This window comes from Brachycentrus maculatus, unplaced genomic scaffold (genome assembly GCF_059751285.1).
Source record: "Brachycentrus maculatus isolate JH-2025_06_01 unplaced genomic scaffold, ASM5975128v1 h1tg000095l, whole genome shotgun sequence".
In the NCBI taxonomy this organism is placed as follows: domain Eukaryota; kingdom Metazoa; phylum Arthropoda; class Insecta; order Trichoptera; family Brachycentridae; genus Brachycentrus; species Brachycentrus maculatus.
Window position 1 is genome coordinate 328,663 of NW_028280849.1, and position 16,830 is coordinate 345,492.

At 32.9% G+C, this 16,830-nt stretch overlaps 1 protein-coding gene across 3 annotated transcripts; it reads left to right on the forward strand.

Annotated features, from left to right (window-relative positions):
* Positions 1-247: 247 nt before the first annotated feature.
* Mf (myofilin) lies at positions 248-15,920 on the forward strand. Of its 3 annotated transcripts, XM_088258430.1 has the most exons (8): positions 248-341; positions 4,148-4,266; positions 4,926-5,159; positions 8,349-8,552; positions 9,898-10,047; positions 13,218-13,454; positions 14,112-14,184; positions 15,616-15,920. In XM_088258430.1, the coding sequence occupies exons 2-7, from the start codon at positions 4,176-4,178 to the stop codon at positions 14,177-14,179; spliced, it is 984 nt and encodes a 327-aa protein (XP_088114556.1). In that variant the 5' UTR covers positions 248-341; positions 4,148-4,175; the 3' UTR covers positions 14,180-14,184; positions 15,616-15,920. The 3 variants fall into 3 exon arrangements, with proteins under 3 accessions (XP_088114556.1, XP_088114557.1, XP_088114558.1); XM_088258431.1 differs by lacking the exon at positions 14,112-14,184; XM_088258432.1 differs by lacking the exon at positions 9,898-10,047.
* The last annotated feature ends 910 nt before the right edge of the window (positions 15,921-16,830 follow it).

Below are 16,830 nucleotides of genomic sequence, written 5' to 3' on the forward strand. Positions count from 1 at the left end.
AGAAGAATGTTTCGTTATTAAAGAAATTACAGGTGCTTTAACTAAAATGTCATGTTTACTAATAATACTGTGTGTTTACACTTCGCAGGTAAGTGTATCTGATCATGGATCAGCGGCCACCTGTAGAGGGGGCCTTATCACCTGGACCCCGAGTGGCCGCATTTAGCCCGTGCGGGGGCCGGGGAGGCCGCGGGGAGGGGGCGACGCCGACCGACGCTCTAGCAGAAGCGCCGCGACGGGTCCTGCCAGTAGCGTCAGCGGTCCAAAGCGAGCAGATCGTACCCTGCCTGCTCTTCGAACAATATTTCGACCTTAAACATTTTCTAGTTTATATATTTTTGGTAAGCATTAAACATATTTACAAGAATTCAGATTAATTCAAATCAACTTCGCGAAAATAAAGTGGTTTATTTTATCTATTTTTAATAATAATATTGCTGTGGTACGTGATACTGTGATATTAGTGATTTTACTATTTTAATTCATACCCTTTTGTGCTTGATCGTACTTCATTCTTATTTGGTGAACTTGTGTTCAAAATAATTACATTTAACGCTTTCCAAAAAGTGACGATTCGCTATAAATCTATAATAGACACGAACTGAAAATTTACATGCATATGATAGTGACACTGAATCTGGGAAACCACCTGTGGCTTACAAAATATTATCGTGTGAAAAAACTACCAACACGCATTCCAAAATACAATAAACTTAAAATTGTATCCATTCTACAGCTTCCACACGTTTTTCAATCTTTTTACATTTCACAAAATGAATTTTTTAGAAATGAGAAATATATATGAGTAAAACTACATGAACCTTCGTGAGAATTTCGTGAGATTAAAAATAGCTCGACTGACATAATCGATTATCTAATCGCTGATCCAGTTATAGGCACGCAAGTTACATTTAAAATAATTTGAAAAACTTTAGATAATCGAGATGTAAGTTTAAATTGAAATAATTCTACAAAATTATATTTCTTATCGTAATTTTTAATGGAATTTTTTTTCAAATATTTATTTTGCTTAATATTAAATTAATGCTTTATATATTTCTCATGGCTTATTGTCTGAAGAACATGACCATTAATGAGTGAAAACAATAATTACTGTTTGAATTAACATATAATTATACACACAAACTATATTTGTGTATAAACTAAGATTCCAAGCTAGTCAAAGATTATATCGAGATATCATTGAACATTTATATTTTTATAAAAAAAATATATAAAATAAGTTTTATAATATTTTCTTCATTTGAGTATTTAGTACTATTTTTAATCGTTATGAAATTCAACAATAATATCCAACCAAAAATATTATGATATTTTGAAAAAAATCATAAATTTTTGTAGAAGTAATAAAACTGACATTAATTGTTTTTAAGATTTTTCCTCCATTGTGGGTTCAATTCCTTATCTGAAAAATAAATTCAAAAATCAGAAAAAAATCATATTCAGATTTTTTTCAAACGCTCTACATTTTATACAAGTTTTAAAATAGTTTTAAGATTTGGATTTGGAAAGTATGAAATTAACATATTGTGAAATCCAACAAAATCATCGTACCAAAATCAAAATCGTATGCAAACAAAATATCAAAATGTCATTTTTTGTATATTGTATTTAAGAATCAATCATAACTACTTATTTAAGTCACTGTAAAGATGTTTGAATGAAATTTGATCAAAATGTTCATTTTTATCATTTTTACTAAATTTAGATGAAGCTAGAAAACATTTTCTAGATGAAAATCGAACGTCGCCTACGCAGCAATGAAAATCTCAATCGGCCGCATAGTTTCCCGCGCATATTTCCCGCGCTTCTGAGTAGGCCTCTATAGTCTATGACACAATACAGTTTAAATTTGATACTCTCGGTTGGCGAGGAGGGATATTTTCTGGCTCCCGACATGCTCTATTTCGGGAGCGGCTTGTTTCAGGCGGCCGGGACCAAAAATGCGCGCGCAACCGATTATGCCTCGCCCCCTGCATCCACAGGCGATCATCCAAGCCACCGAAGCCATAACCAGGCTCGCCTATATTTAAAATTTTATTACAGATTATACACTGCACAAATTATTTCTTCTATGACGCTTAGTATGATTCCATTCACAAATATAGAACTAATAAACTACACAAAATAGTTTACTTTCCAACAGTTGTTGACCAATGACTCGAGAGCTATTTTAGCATTTGTAATTTATGACTCTAAACTCATCTTCTGAGTTCAGGGACACATAATTATGCAACCTACATAATAAGATGCCAAAGAATTTTAGCAGAAATTTAGAGCACATTTCTTAGTTGTTGTAACTCCGCCATTTTACGTTCTGCGTATGTTCAAATAATTTTAAAAAATCACCTAAAAAATTATAAAAAATCAAGTTTTTAGATCTAACTGCATCATTCATGAAAAAGTCAAGAATTTTTTATTACGTTCAAAATACGAAAAATAAATAATATAATCATATTACCGATTAAAACTACGTATGAAATTCATATTTTTATACTGCAATTGATTTTTTATGTATCTTCTTAACGCAAATTACTAAAATCGTTTAGGCAAAACAGTGTAGACAAAACATATTTTTAAATCCATACATAAAAAAATTGCTGTATACTTGCATGAGATAAAATAAATTGAAACCAAAAACGTACAATATTAGTATGATACATTATTTTCAATAATCTTTTTCAGACATCAACGAAAATCAAATTGCATAATTCGAGAAACACGATACACTTAACTAAATATATTTAAGTGCTAAAATAATATTTTAAGAATGCAAAGATTATTAAATCTGTCGACATAATTATTTGTCCTCGGCACTCCGCCAAGAAAATAATTTTGTATTGCTTAATCAAACACCTCGAGTTATGCTTCCTCACTATTCCTAAGGAATCACAAAAAATAATATTATCTCATTTACAAATAACTCAACATAATAATCGGAATATTTGTCTTTTCGCCACATTTCGGCATCTTTCAGGCGCATTAAGTGGTTTTCAGAAATTACCATGAACGAAATATTTTTCTTCTTCAAACCCTCATCTGCACCTAATGGTGCATAGGGCACTGAATAGATTGGAAGCAGTATCACTTAAATCATTAATTTTATGAAGGCAAAATGATTTGTCCTGCGCTTCACATACCGGTCTAGGGTGACAGTAAATAAATATTAAATTAAAAAATCACCTCATAAATTTATTTCGACCGCCTCAGGACCTCTAGCATACAGTAAATGCTGTGACTATTGCACTACGGTGGACTACTTTCGAATTCAATTATTTTTTTCAGAAAAACCAATCATTTTGTTAAACGTTTATTTTTTTTAATAATGCTTTATAAAAATGTTTTTAATTGTGATTCATAATAAAGTAAATATATGACAATATATATATGTATATATATATATATATATGTATATATATATATATATATATATATATATATATATATATATATATATATATATATATATATATATATATATATATTCGTTCGCCTCCGTAGTGTAATGGTCAGCATGCTCGGCCACCGTTCTGGAGGTCCCGGGTTCGATTCCCAGGGGGGGTAAAATAAATATAAGTGATTTTTTTCACTGTACTATTTATTCGATATTACCCTGGACTGGTACCTGAAGCGGAGGGCTGATCACCTTTCCTTCATGGTTAACGATCAAGATAACACTGCGTTTGTATTACGCAGTGCCCTATGCACCATTGGGGTGCGGATAAGGGTTTAAAAAAAAAAATATATATATATATATATATATATATATATATATATATATATATATATATATATATATATATATATATATATATATATATATATATCTATCCGAATATTCATAACAATTATTTTTGCTAAAGAAAAAAATAAAAACTTAATCACTTTTTTTCATTATTTACTACAATAGTTTTATTAAATACCATTTCCTTCTTTTCTTCGTTTCTTCTCTTCTTCGAAATTATAAAATTTTATTTCAAAACAAAATTACTGATACCCTGCAACGTGAAACACAAAAATTACGACTATAATCTCGCTAGACTAATGTTTGACTTCCTACTGGGTGATGTGGAAAGCTCAATAATCAAGTTACCAAACAATAACTTTTCTTTTCATTTCTTTTCAGCGAACGAGCGGGTACATAACCTAGCAAAATGTTTAAAAATCACTTAGATATGATTGGCAGGAACGAGCCGGTGTCGAAGAAAGCCAAGTTCTGGCAGTCCTACGTCAGGTCCCTGAAGGGTAAGTTCTACACAAAATTGTACAGATTTTTAAAAAAGGAATAACCCGCAAAGCGTCTATTTTAGATGCTTGTCTACAGGTAGGATAGTAAGGATAGGGAAGGCAAAATGTGAAACAAACATCACAACCCAGACCAATTGAAAATAAATCTTTTTTGAATTCATTTCCAATTGGCGGGAATCGAACCCGAGACGCCTGTTTCAATTACTCGAATAAAATAAAATTTGTAATAAACTTACTTATAAAGATTTAAAAATAAATGCATATTTTTGAGAAAATTTCAATTCACTAGAATGTGTGAACATTGTATGAAATTGGCTCGTCCTTGGAGTTTTCACTATCGATGCGCATCCACTGCTTGGTAAACATTCTAATTTTATCGTCACATCAATACTTTGAGGATCTATTGAATTTTTACCCAGCCTCTCAAAAGGTTGCCGAATCTAAATCATTGTGCAGCTCTTATGAGCGAGGATATATTGTCAGATTTAGTTGTTGATTATAAGGAACTGGTCACCTCACTACTTTGAGTATCAATTGAAATTTTCATCTAGTCTCTCAAAAGGTTGGCGCCCACTGCTCTAAATCATTGTGCAGCTCTTTTGATCGAGGGCACGTTGTCAGATTTAGTTCTCGAATGTAATGAAGTGTTGTTGCAGGATCCGAGGACATCCGCGCGGACGACCACATGCGCACAAGGCGCAGCGTGTTCCCCGAGCTGGCCACGTCCTGGCCCTACAACAAGTCCATCTACGACGACCCCATCCACGCTTCAGACCGCATCACCGTGCCCGGCTACCGCTACCTGCCCATCCACAGGGAGACGTACGGCTACTCGCCCAGGCCCATTTACTCGCACAACTACCCGTCGTCGCTCGACCGGTACCGACCAAGTACGTACCGCCCAGCCGCGAGACATTGATCACGATGTTTCCGAACCGCGCCACGCTCCGGCGGACCACCGTGATGCGACACTATCGTTATATTAATATTATATTTTTTCATCACATCATTTGAAGCTAGCCAAAATTGAACCCGGATAATTAAACTAGATACCTTTGTATTTGTATAAAAGTAAGCAAAAAATAACATATTTCTAAGTAGAAGTAAATTTTCCAGTCAAATGCATTGAAGTTATACATTTAATTATTTGTTTACATACTCTAGAATGTTTTTGAATTAGCATTTTAGTCCAGGAGAGATTAACTTTTAACGCATTTAGGTTTTGGTAGAACGATTAATTTTAAAACGTTGTTTTATACAATACTCTTGCAATAATTAATGAATTGCGTAAGAATTACTTAAGGATTGTTTCGATTGTCTAGTTAGGATCTAGGAAGGTACGGAGGTGAATTCGGTGAAATCGCATCACGGTCGTACAATGGAGTTCATCGAAAGATCAGAAGGATCGTTGGGATTGAAACTAACATCATCAAGCATTGTAAATATCTTGCATATTCGATCTGCATAACTCTGTCAAACTGTACGATATAACCCTCATCATTTGTTCATAAGTCGAGTCAATCGATATGATTGCAGCGTGTCTCCATGATGTGTAGAGGAGAATATTGTCAGTCGGGCAGATGGAACGGGACCTCGCAGGGTCGGGAGTAACGCTACTTCCTAGTCTGTACCGGAGGTGCCTCCTTCCCGCCGATTACTAAACCAACGAATAACACCGATCCACCGACGAGCGCGAGAAACCTCTTCTTCCGCGGTCGGCAATCTCTGATGGAAAATTTGGAATGTTTCAGCGTAATAAGAACCGGTCTATGAGAGCCACTCCACGGGGGTATGGGGCCGACGCAGGAACTCACAGCTTACTATAAGTTTCCAATCCTTATACTCCACAAACAGACATGGGATAACCCTCGTGAGACCGTGGTATTGCGCTTTGCTACTCACTGCGGCGGTGTGTCCGGACCACCGCACCACCGGGCTCCGCACACCGCGAGTGTACCCGTACTGTACCGTTGCACGCCTCCGCCGCACGCAACTCGGGCTAGCTTTCAGTTGATTGTATCATGTGTATTGTATAAATTGGGTTTTAATTTTAATCGACTTTTGTACTGTCGCTCCAAACTTTGTAAATAATATTAATATAATCTACATTTTTATGTTGTTTGAGGGAGTAATATATGAGTAAGAAAATTGTCATTACGATATGAAACTTTTTGGTAAATAAAAGTATATGGGACGGAAACAAATGTGAACATCAGTCCCTGCCAAAGGCTCGAAGTTGGCCGCTCCGGGCGGCCGCTCGCTGCGCTGCTTAGCTCTAACTGCATCATCTCTCGTAGATCCTACCTCTCTCGGGTGTCCTCCTTCAAGCGTTTGTCAGGGAATGATTCTTGTCTTTGACGATTGTCCTAACTATTCCCCGTAGCTTGCCCTCTTCCTTCACCTCACCATCATTAGTCATTCGTAATCGCCATTTACCCAAAATAATATATCTAAAACATTAAAGTTTCGAGGTCTGAAATGAAAATGTACGCTAGAGCGTTATAGGAAGCCCTTTGCCGAAGCAGCGGAGAGTATGAGGTAAGAATGCAGGTTAAGTCTTGGTAACCGCTTACTGTCCCGTCTCGAGCTTCACTAACCCAGCGCATGACGAGCAGGAGGCAGAGCATCCTCGGCCAGCATGAGGGACCGTCTCGCGTGTCCCACACTCCGATACATTCTCTATACGACTACTCCGTACGCTCGACAACGGGAAACCATACAGTAAACACGTGTGTACATGTAAACCTATTTGCTGTGGAGATTGAAAATAACAAATCATGAATCACCTTATTAAAACTTGTTCATTTCACCCCTAGTTTCATATTTTATGATCGATCCTATTTTTGTTTGTTTTTATTAATATCGGTACGAATATTATTCATTCGAATTTATTTGTTTAAAATGATATTCGGGTAAAATTGTTATTGTGTTTTCTTATATGAAACTATCGCCCCACAAAAGAAAAACACTATCTTGGTATTTTAATTGAACTCCTTTAGAAACCCTGTTTTTAAGCATCACACATTTTACACAAATATTGAAATTGTATTATGGTAATTAACACTTATATTTTGTTCACATTACTTTTTTAATGATTATACGTACCATATACGTACGTATATTTAGTCCAATTTTTATTTGGTAAAATGAGTGAGTGTTGATTATTTTTAATTTACAGCCAATAATGAAACAATGGCAACACCCTTACGAGCATTTCCATACAGCTCTTTACCTTTTTTTGTTGTTTTATGGATTTTATGTTTTGTTTCGATAGATTTCAAGTAGATTAAAGGAGAGCATACAAAAAATATATTTTTATTCATAAATAATTTAGTTATTCAACAATATCTCCTTTTAAAATACTCGACATCTATCAAATATTGTTATTAATGTAATTTATTTTTTGTTTGATGTTTATCAATTATTCTTTTTACAAATCAAAAGACAACTATTCACATGAGAGCATTTGTCTATTGAATATTGTAATTCAAAGCCTTGATTTTCTCACATAGCCAAGGGAATCTTTGAAGTAAATAATGCTAAAAATCGGTTGCATAAAAAAATAATCCACATGTGTTTACATTATTAGTTGTAAAAAAAAGACTAAACGTGAAAAAAATGGTTTATATTATAAGCCAAAACAAGTGTTTGTCGTAAAACATCGAATATATCGTTAAAAAAGGATTTTTATGTTTTGTACATAGATTTTACACACAATTTTTTACAAAAGTATTTACTATTTAAATATACACTTTCTATAATAGTCTGGAACAGATCTATAGAAGCTTCAGAAAAAAAAATATTCAAACAATAGTTAAATAAATATTATGGCCATATTATCATTTTTTACAAATTTTGTTGTGAAACTTCATCGTTTTTGGGACCTCCGAGAATCGTGGAAACTTGGCCTTCCTGATGCTCAGATCTGTCCCTGATAAGACGGACATTATAACAAATGTCTAGATGCATAATTTAGTCTGGAAATATGGCATGTAGCAGATCTCTAATTCCCTTGGCTACGTGCAACTCTCGGGCGTCTGCCAGGGCAGCAGGACTAACGCGCGCATGTTGATCCACAGTCTACCACACACCCCGGCGTGTGGCCGACCCCTACGACGCGCACAAGGCTTGGCAGAACCATCTCGACCGCCTGGCCGAGATCGACCGCCTGTACCCCTCTCGCTACGGCCTGTATCTGCGCGACCGCGCCAGCCCGTTCCCGAGCCGCGTCTCCGACAAGGGAGTCGAGTACGAACCCGATAACAAGCCACACTTCTTCGGTGGTAAGTTATACCACTAGTGAACCCTTAAACCAACCCCCGTTTGTGATGTCGACCCCCCCTGTGACGTCAGAAACACTTTATTTACTATGTACGGTATAATTATTCCGCTTAAGTGACTGTCAAAATGTGTTAATACTCCATTGACTATGTTTCCCGATGTGCTCGCAGTGAACGAAAGTGAAATAATGCATAATATTCAACTGTTCATTTTTTAAGATTACATTTTCACTGCAAAAAAATAATAGTATGTACAGTGAAATATCTATTTGTTTTTAAATAAATACATATTTTCTTCAATTTTTCTGTTTATTACTACGTTTAACAGTATATGTGTCCCAGTTACAAAAGAAATTTATATTTTAAATCTTCAGCAAATAGGATAAAACATATCGTCTTTAAATTAAGTTTAATGTATGTAAAAATTATATAAATTATATTAAATTCTAATACGCGATTGAAGAACACTATTTAAAATTGATATTTTATATCCTATCTGTTTTGTTCCCCGAAAAATATATAACCAGCTGTAAATAATTGCAAGGTAAAATATGAAAGGGTTCCCAAATGTGTACATTATAGAACAAAATATTGTAAATATTTCCTATGCACTGCATTGGCTGGACCAACTGCCTCTATTTTTAATTTGTCTGTAGACCATTTAATGTGCTTTTGCTATTATTGTGTTCCAATAATTACACAGCAATTATTTTGTTTATGGACAACGCCTTTACATCTAAAACTTTACACACACAAAAATATAATTTATAAATATTTTATGCCAACAATTACATATACAAATATGTTACACAATTCTATCGCATCGGCTTATTTTACACTTAACTCTAAAAAGTTGAAAATAAGCCTCAATTCGCTTTACATATTTCAACCTGCAATGTATTTTTTACACATTTTCTTACTACATATTTATATCTTTTCAGTTATATTACCTTCAAATTTGCAAAACTGTTTAACCCAACATATCGAATAATTCAAATTTAAATGGATTCTATGGTGAATCTTGAAGTTCCAGATCCAGCTCGAAGGACCAAATCAGAAAAAAACTTTGAGAACAGAACCAATTCAAATCCTTTCGATATGATGCGTTAATGACACACAAATTTATCATTTCACAATGCATTGTAAAATATCATCCTCTGAAAATGTTAGTGTGTAGTAAGTATTTTCCCTCTAAAAATTAGACGAAAACTTGACGCTTGAAGCTAGAATTATTTTTTACCAGTTTATTTCCGTAACAGCGCTGTGTTATCCTGACATAGCTGCTTGTGGTATTGCTTGTTAAATACCATGATTAATTTGGATATAATGATTGCGTGGGGATCGAAAGGAAAGGGAATCGGAGACTCCTTGAATGACGTTTTCGCCGAGGCCGACAAATGGGTGGACAGAGCCCGCCGTCGGCGTTCCCCTTCCCCCACCCCTACCAAGGCTGGAGAGTTCGCCCCCAGAGATACCGAGGTCGCGTTCGACAAAGAGGGTAAGATGTGGCCATCGATATTCGAACTTGACAGCCTTGTCTATGGTCGGCGCCAAAACCAGTCCGACATTCCCGTTTGAAGTTTGTTGCATTCTCCCGCCATTTGTCCTGCGCAGTTTGCACCATTCTGCTACACGAAAAAGTGCTTTTAGATTTAGAAAACCCATAAAAAAAAGGAAAAAAATCACAATTTTCATTCAGGTATTCGTGATAACGTGTCCACCGCTGCAAAATTTCTTCATTTCTTTTGTACATTTTTCACTGAATTGGCATCATTATATCTATGACCCGGCGCCAAATGGATATATTTTCGAAATGGAAAACAAGTGTTACACTGTAAGTAAAATATTTCTCGACTCGTTACGTAGTAGTATTTGTTGTATTAATAGGTAGAAATTAATATTCGAGAATGTTATTGGCCGTTGTTAAAACTGTGTTTCTAAACATGCATGATTATATTGGTCATAGTTCCTAGTTACTTTGATAATCAAATATTATATTTATATATTATATAATTCTCTACCCAAAACATTTACTTAATTTCCCGGCCCTTTCCCAACACACGACCATAATTTTACTTATTTAATACGCAAAAAACATCGATTTCGAGGAATACACAATATCCTAATACTCAATATCGATGGCCACTACTTATGTGTGTTTAATAGTATCGTTGTTTAGAGAGAGGAAATGAATTTTATACTTCCAGTTCTTCTCGGAATATCATCGGAAGATAACCCAATCCAAATCATAAGAAATATTTCGACCGTATTTCATTACACGATTTTATTTTGTAGTTCATGACACTCTATTTTATTGATAATTGTTTGTTTTTACAAATCCATTTACATATGTATATTAAAACATTCCCCTACCCACGTAATTATACATCTAATTACTATATCGTTATGTATATATCAGTTAAATGCATGTGTGTTAGAGAGTTCATTAATAATTATCATTAACAATTTTATTAAGTTTTAAATAATCGTCAAACGCCTAAGCATTGGGTATAACAAAGCTTCCAGCGAGCTTTTAAGAAATTTCCTTTTTTTCGTAAAATTATTTTTCATTCACTTTAATATATAGCTTCTGTTTAATAATATAACAAGAAGCTTTTTAAAATTATTTTCATAAAATGTGGCTCTTTTTCCAAATGCTTACGCGTATTTACTACAACAAAAACTTCTTAACCTCTGTATCGATTTTCAATATGATATAACTGTACAAATGATTTGTGATGAAAGAATAATAAAAATTCATTAAAAGTAAATTTTCATTGGATATCACACGTTTTTCGTAAGCTTTTACTGTCATAAACACCAGTTTATATTTTCATATATTGATGAGAACATCTGCTGATATTGAAACTGGTCGTGTTAACATTGATAAACTCAAGAACGTGGTTTAATACAAATGTTTTATTTTTGTATTTAAATCTCAAACGCCAATTAAGTATTATTTTTTACTTGCAATTTATCAAACATTTAAAATAGTAGCGGATTTTCCTATTGAAAGTAAATTACTTCAAAATTTGTTTTAAAAATTCCAGACTTTTAGTACTTGAAAAATCGATGCAGGAGTAAATGTTTTTAAAATTGTTTAACCCTCCAACAATTTAATTGTATTTATAATTTTATTTATTACCTGTTAGGTTTGTGTTCATAATGTTATTCCCGTTTTATCTTAACATCCGGAGTCCGGTCCCGGAATACTCGTTACCGCTCTTCGCGCCTATAAATTGATAATTAGTACCATAATAGTACCTGTAGAGTTAGTTAGTTTAGAGTCCAAATAAATTGATAATCTGTATCATAAACCTATGATATCATGGAAACGTCTCATTCGCACGAGGCATGCTCGCATCGGTGCGAGTGAGACGTCTCTATAAATGGTTTATGGTCGGACCGTCAGTTTAATTAGACTCTAATTTAGACATTTATATGAGGATATGTATGAGATTTGCCCTTGTATATTGTAGGAAACCATATTAAATTTGCCTAATTTTCCGTTTTTTTTAGATAAATATTTTTTAATGCCAGTCCTTTAAGACTAAAAATTGACAATCATAACGTTTAGTCTTTACCGGGAAATATTTTGTGTAGGTATTTTATGTAACAATTTTAGAATAATGATTTTCCTTTTTAAAATAAAAACATTTTTTATAAAAGTAGGTATGGTATACCTATATTTTTTTATATAATTATATTTATCGTATTATTATATGTGCCTCTGTACTGAAAACTATTAAATTAATCATAGATTTTACAACACATACGCTCCTAGTACAAGGGATGAAAAAAATCTTAAATATTTTTTTTATGATAGATTTTTTAATTAATATTATATCGCGGGTAAACTGGCAAACAACGTTAACTTTAAAATCCCTGTTTGTAAATATAAACTATGTTATTAAAAGCTTTTATCCTGAATAATATACCCACTATTATAAACTATTATAAAGTTTACTTTTAAAAGCATATATATATATGACATTTCAAGCTACTAAGTGTATTTTCTTCTTCTTCTTCTTTATGAGCCCTCTGACCTCCACTGCTGGATATAGGCCTCTTTTCCACCTTTCCATTTCTTCCGGTTGGTTGCTGCTTGCAGCCAGTTTTTACCCCCCACAGCGACTATGTCATCAGACCATCTCTTTTGGGGTGTTCCGACACCTATTTTGTTCTCCCAAGGTCTCCATCCTAGAATTCTTGGGGTCCTGTCTTGCAAGATAGTGTATTTCGCCTGTTTATTAAACGTTGAAAACTTTGTAATATACATCGTTAAATCAAAATTGCATATCTTCGAGTTACAATGATTAAAGAAAACACTTGTTTTTATACCACTTGAGTTTTATTAAAGACTACGAGTTTCAGAAGCTAAACTTCCATCATTCAGGACTGAATAATAACTGTTATTATTCAGACCTGAATGATGGAAGTTTAGCTTCTGAAACTAAACTTTAATAAAACTCATGTGGTATAAAAACTAGTGTTTTCTTTAATCATTGTAACATGTCTTACCACAAAGTTAATGCCGAAACAATTAATAAAATATCTTCGAGTTAAGGTTTTTTTCCAGTACACCCACGGTATCATGTAACCAAATGACGCTTAAAACTGTACATTTTTGCAATTCGCAATATTGATTTTGTTTAATGCCATGACTAGGTGCTCCGATTTACACACGAGGAGGAATCAAGAAGCCATGGATGAGCCTGCTCAGGCCCAGCCCCCACCTTCCCATGTCCTCCATCACAAGAGACCCCTTCTGGTGGGACTTCCCCGAGCTGAAGCCCTTCACCCCCTTCAGCAGATGGGGCAAGAGCCCGTTCTTCATCAGGGATTCTTACCTGTCCCCGGTCAAGCGTACCTACCTGTGGGATAAGCACCCGATGAGGCCACTCGGTAAGCGACAGATTATTTCAAAATCTACAATATTTTGAGGGTTTTACTGTGTTTGAAAATGATGCGGAATGCATCAAAACACGTGTCACAGTAGATTTTAAGAAATAGTGGTATTAACTAAGTAAAACTTTAATAAAAAATAGATAGATTTTACCATAAAATGAAATGAATGAATTAATGAAAATAACGAATTACATAAAAAATCTACACGTAATGTTATATTTATATTTATAGATAACTCCATTGCAATTTCAGACCCTTGTATTTATATGATAGAATTTAAGACATAGTATAAAATTTCTAATAATATCTATTATACTACATTTACTTTGACCATTTTTTTCTATAATTTTAGAAAGGAGAGAATCAATCTAGTAGTTATGAGAAATTGGGTAATACTCTCGTATTTATGTAGATTTGATGGTAGTTCTTTAACTATTTTTTTAAAGCTCAAATTGGATAATTTTTTGAATTTTTTATTGAATTTTCAAAGTTGTATTTTATGAAAAACTAGTGCATGCGACATTGCAAATTTATAAAATGTATTTTATGAAACTGATTTCTCTCAACTAAAGACTAAATTGTGACACTTATTGTTATTTTATGAATGCTCTAGTTTGTGTATAATGTTTACAATGATTATTTATTAAATAACAGATTTTATGCTGGGAGATCTAAGTTTAAGAGATTTCACTGGAATCCAACCGTACCTCAGACATCTATAATAAAAGTATGAGAAAGGGATACTATTAAATTTGTTTGAATCACCTTTCCAATCGTATCACTATGTTTGCATGGCTCCAATTTTTGCATATTCTATTTCTACTATAAAAATTACATCCAGTTGTTTTTAGATTACCGTAGATTGTGTTGTCCATATTATTATAATATTAGAAACATATCAGAAGAAACATTTTAATCAACAACCAAGTAGAACATTAAAGTTGATATAAAACCACTTAAGTATATACTTATACCTACTTAGTAATTGTGTAGTACCTACCTAGTCAAATAAATGTTGCATTTATATAATTAATTAACTATTTCATTCCTAGAAACCTACATAATTTAATTTACAATCTTATACTTACATGTATATTAGTTAAATGTGCATACCTTCCCTTACTGCTAGTTTTACTGTTAGCTATTTTATGTGTTTTCATCAACTTTATTTATTAAAGCATTCAATCTTTTTTTCATCTTCCATTTACATGTATAGTATAATATTAAGTATGTTTTATCTTCAAAATTAACGTTTTGGTATAATTTTAAACGAAAACGACTTGTTAAAAAAAGTCCATACAATATACAGTAAACCCCCCTATAACGTTAAAATAGGTACAACTTTTATCAATGGGAACGTTGTAGGGAGTTAATTTTTTTAAATTGTTTTAAAATTTTAATTTTAAATGACTTATTTAGTTTTTTCCGCTGGTTAAAATTAAAAAATACAAATTTTAACATTCCCTATGATAATGTGGTACCTAACAACCTATCTCAACGTTACACTGTAAAACATTAGGCTGTCCTTGCCCCTAGTACCTACCCTAGTCTTGTTAAAATCACCATATGTATTTTAAACGAATTACCGGCGCTCTTAACCCATATGTCATAACCCCTAAAGCGAAAGTACTTTTTCAATCATTTAGCATGACACAATCTTAAATTTTGGCACTAAATATAAATTCCAATCAATTAAATGTCTTTTCATGCGTAAATTGACGTAAATCTTATTTTAACTAACAGAAATGCAAATACCCCTGAGACAATTCATTAAATATTACCAGGTTGGTATGGATATAAATTATCATTGACATTGGAAATCTCGATAATTGTAACGAATGGTGACTGCATTCACAATTGGTTTTTGACACAGGTGTTGCGCGCCGGTATTTACTAGAGAATACGATGATTTTCAGTGATTGACAAACTTATAACACATTAAGGAACATTTTTTTGCACTTTTGGACTAAGTAGATTTTACTTAGTCCAAAAATGCAAAAAAACGTTTTTCAAAAAACTGTCCCTTACTGTGTTTTAAGTTTGGATAGCCGAATAAATCCTTTAGTCATTTTTGTCTAACAAAATTTAAAAATTCAATAAATTAAAAAGGTTTTTTTTTATTAACCTACATTTTCTAATTTTTTGTATATTTTTACAGCTCACGTCCATTAAAACAAGATAACAATTTATCTACAACAAGCGACTGGCGTTGCTGCAGGGGTACTACATCTTCCGTCGAAATCTCAAATTTTTATATACATAATTAATCACGTCCATTTTGTAATTTAAATTCATTCATCATTTAAGATCAACAGTTTTACGAAACACGGATAATATTTTGGACTATGAAATACTGCCATTGTGTTTAAAAGCAATCAATTATTTATTTTATTATGTAAACAATTATTTATTGTTATTACTTCTAAATAAAAAAATAAAACAATAAAAAAATACAAAAATCGATCCACTGGTTTTCATTATTTGTTATCTACTAACTATATTTTCTCAAACAAGTGTATTAACCAAACATCATCAATTAAACATATGTTACAACAAACCGCGAAAAGATACTGTAAGTTAACATAAAAAGTAGAAATTAGAACTGTTGACTAGCGAAAAACCACAAAAATAAAATAGACTAACCAACAGGCAGAGAGGTAAGGAAGGAGAAAACGTAAAGAAAAATAATATAGTAGCCAATATCATTTTACATTTAGGCGTGTTAGAAATTCCGATTGGGTGTTTATTATTCTATATGTTTATATTTCATATCGAATATATTCAACCACTAGGTTCAATAATGTGGAGTTTAGAAATGGTCTCATCCTTTCGTGCAATTAGCGTTCAAGTGTTTTAACTAGCTGTAACCGACCACGCGGTAATAATAAAACATGATTTTTAACAAACGAACTTTTACATGTTTATTATCTTTTTAATTGTTTTTTATATAAATAATTCCTTTGAGGACCAAATTCAGATTTAAAAAAAAAAATTAACAAATTATAAATATTCTGAAATAATTGAGAAATATGAATCAATTTAGGTGATTCCCCAGTATTAACTGACATAGCATTGACAAACATGTTATTTTATAACCTAGGTAAGATAATGTTTTTAAACAATTTTTTTAATTTGCAAAGATAAATTATTTTAAAAAGAAATTAATACATTTTCAATCGATTTACAATACTTAGCTTGCAATTATTCTCCTTCAAATATGGAGTTGAGTTTGTCGTCGTAAATTCCTTCAGGTATAATCTTAAATGAAACATTACAAATCCGGTGACGTTATTGATTTTTTATTGTTTTTATATCTACAGTACCTACCTAAAGGCTAAAGTACCTACTTCTACAATTTAGATTGTCTATGTTC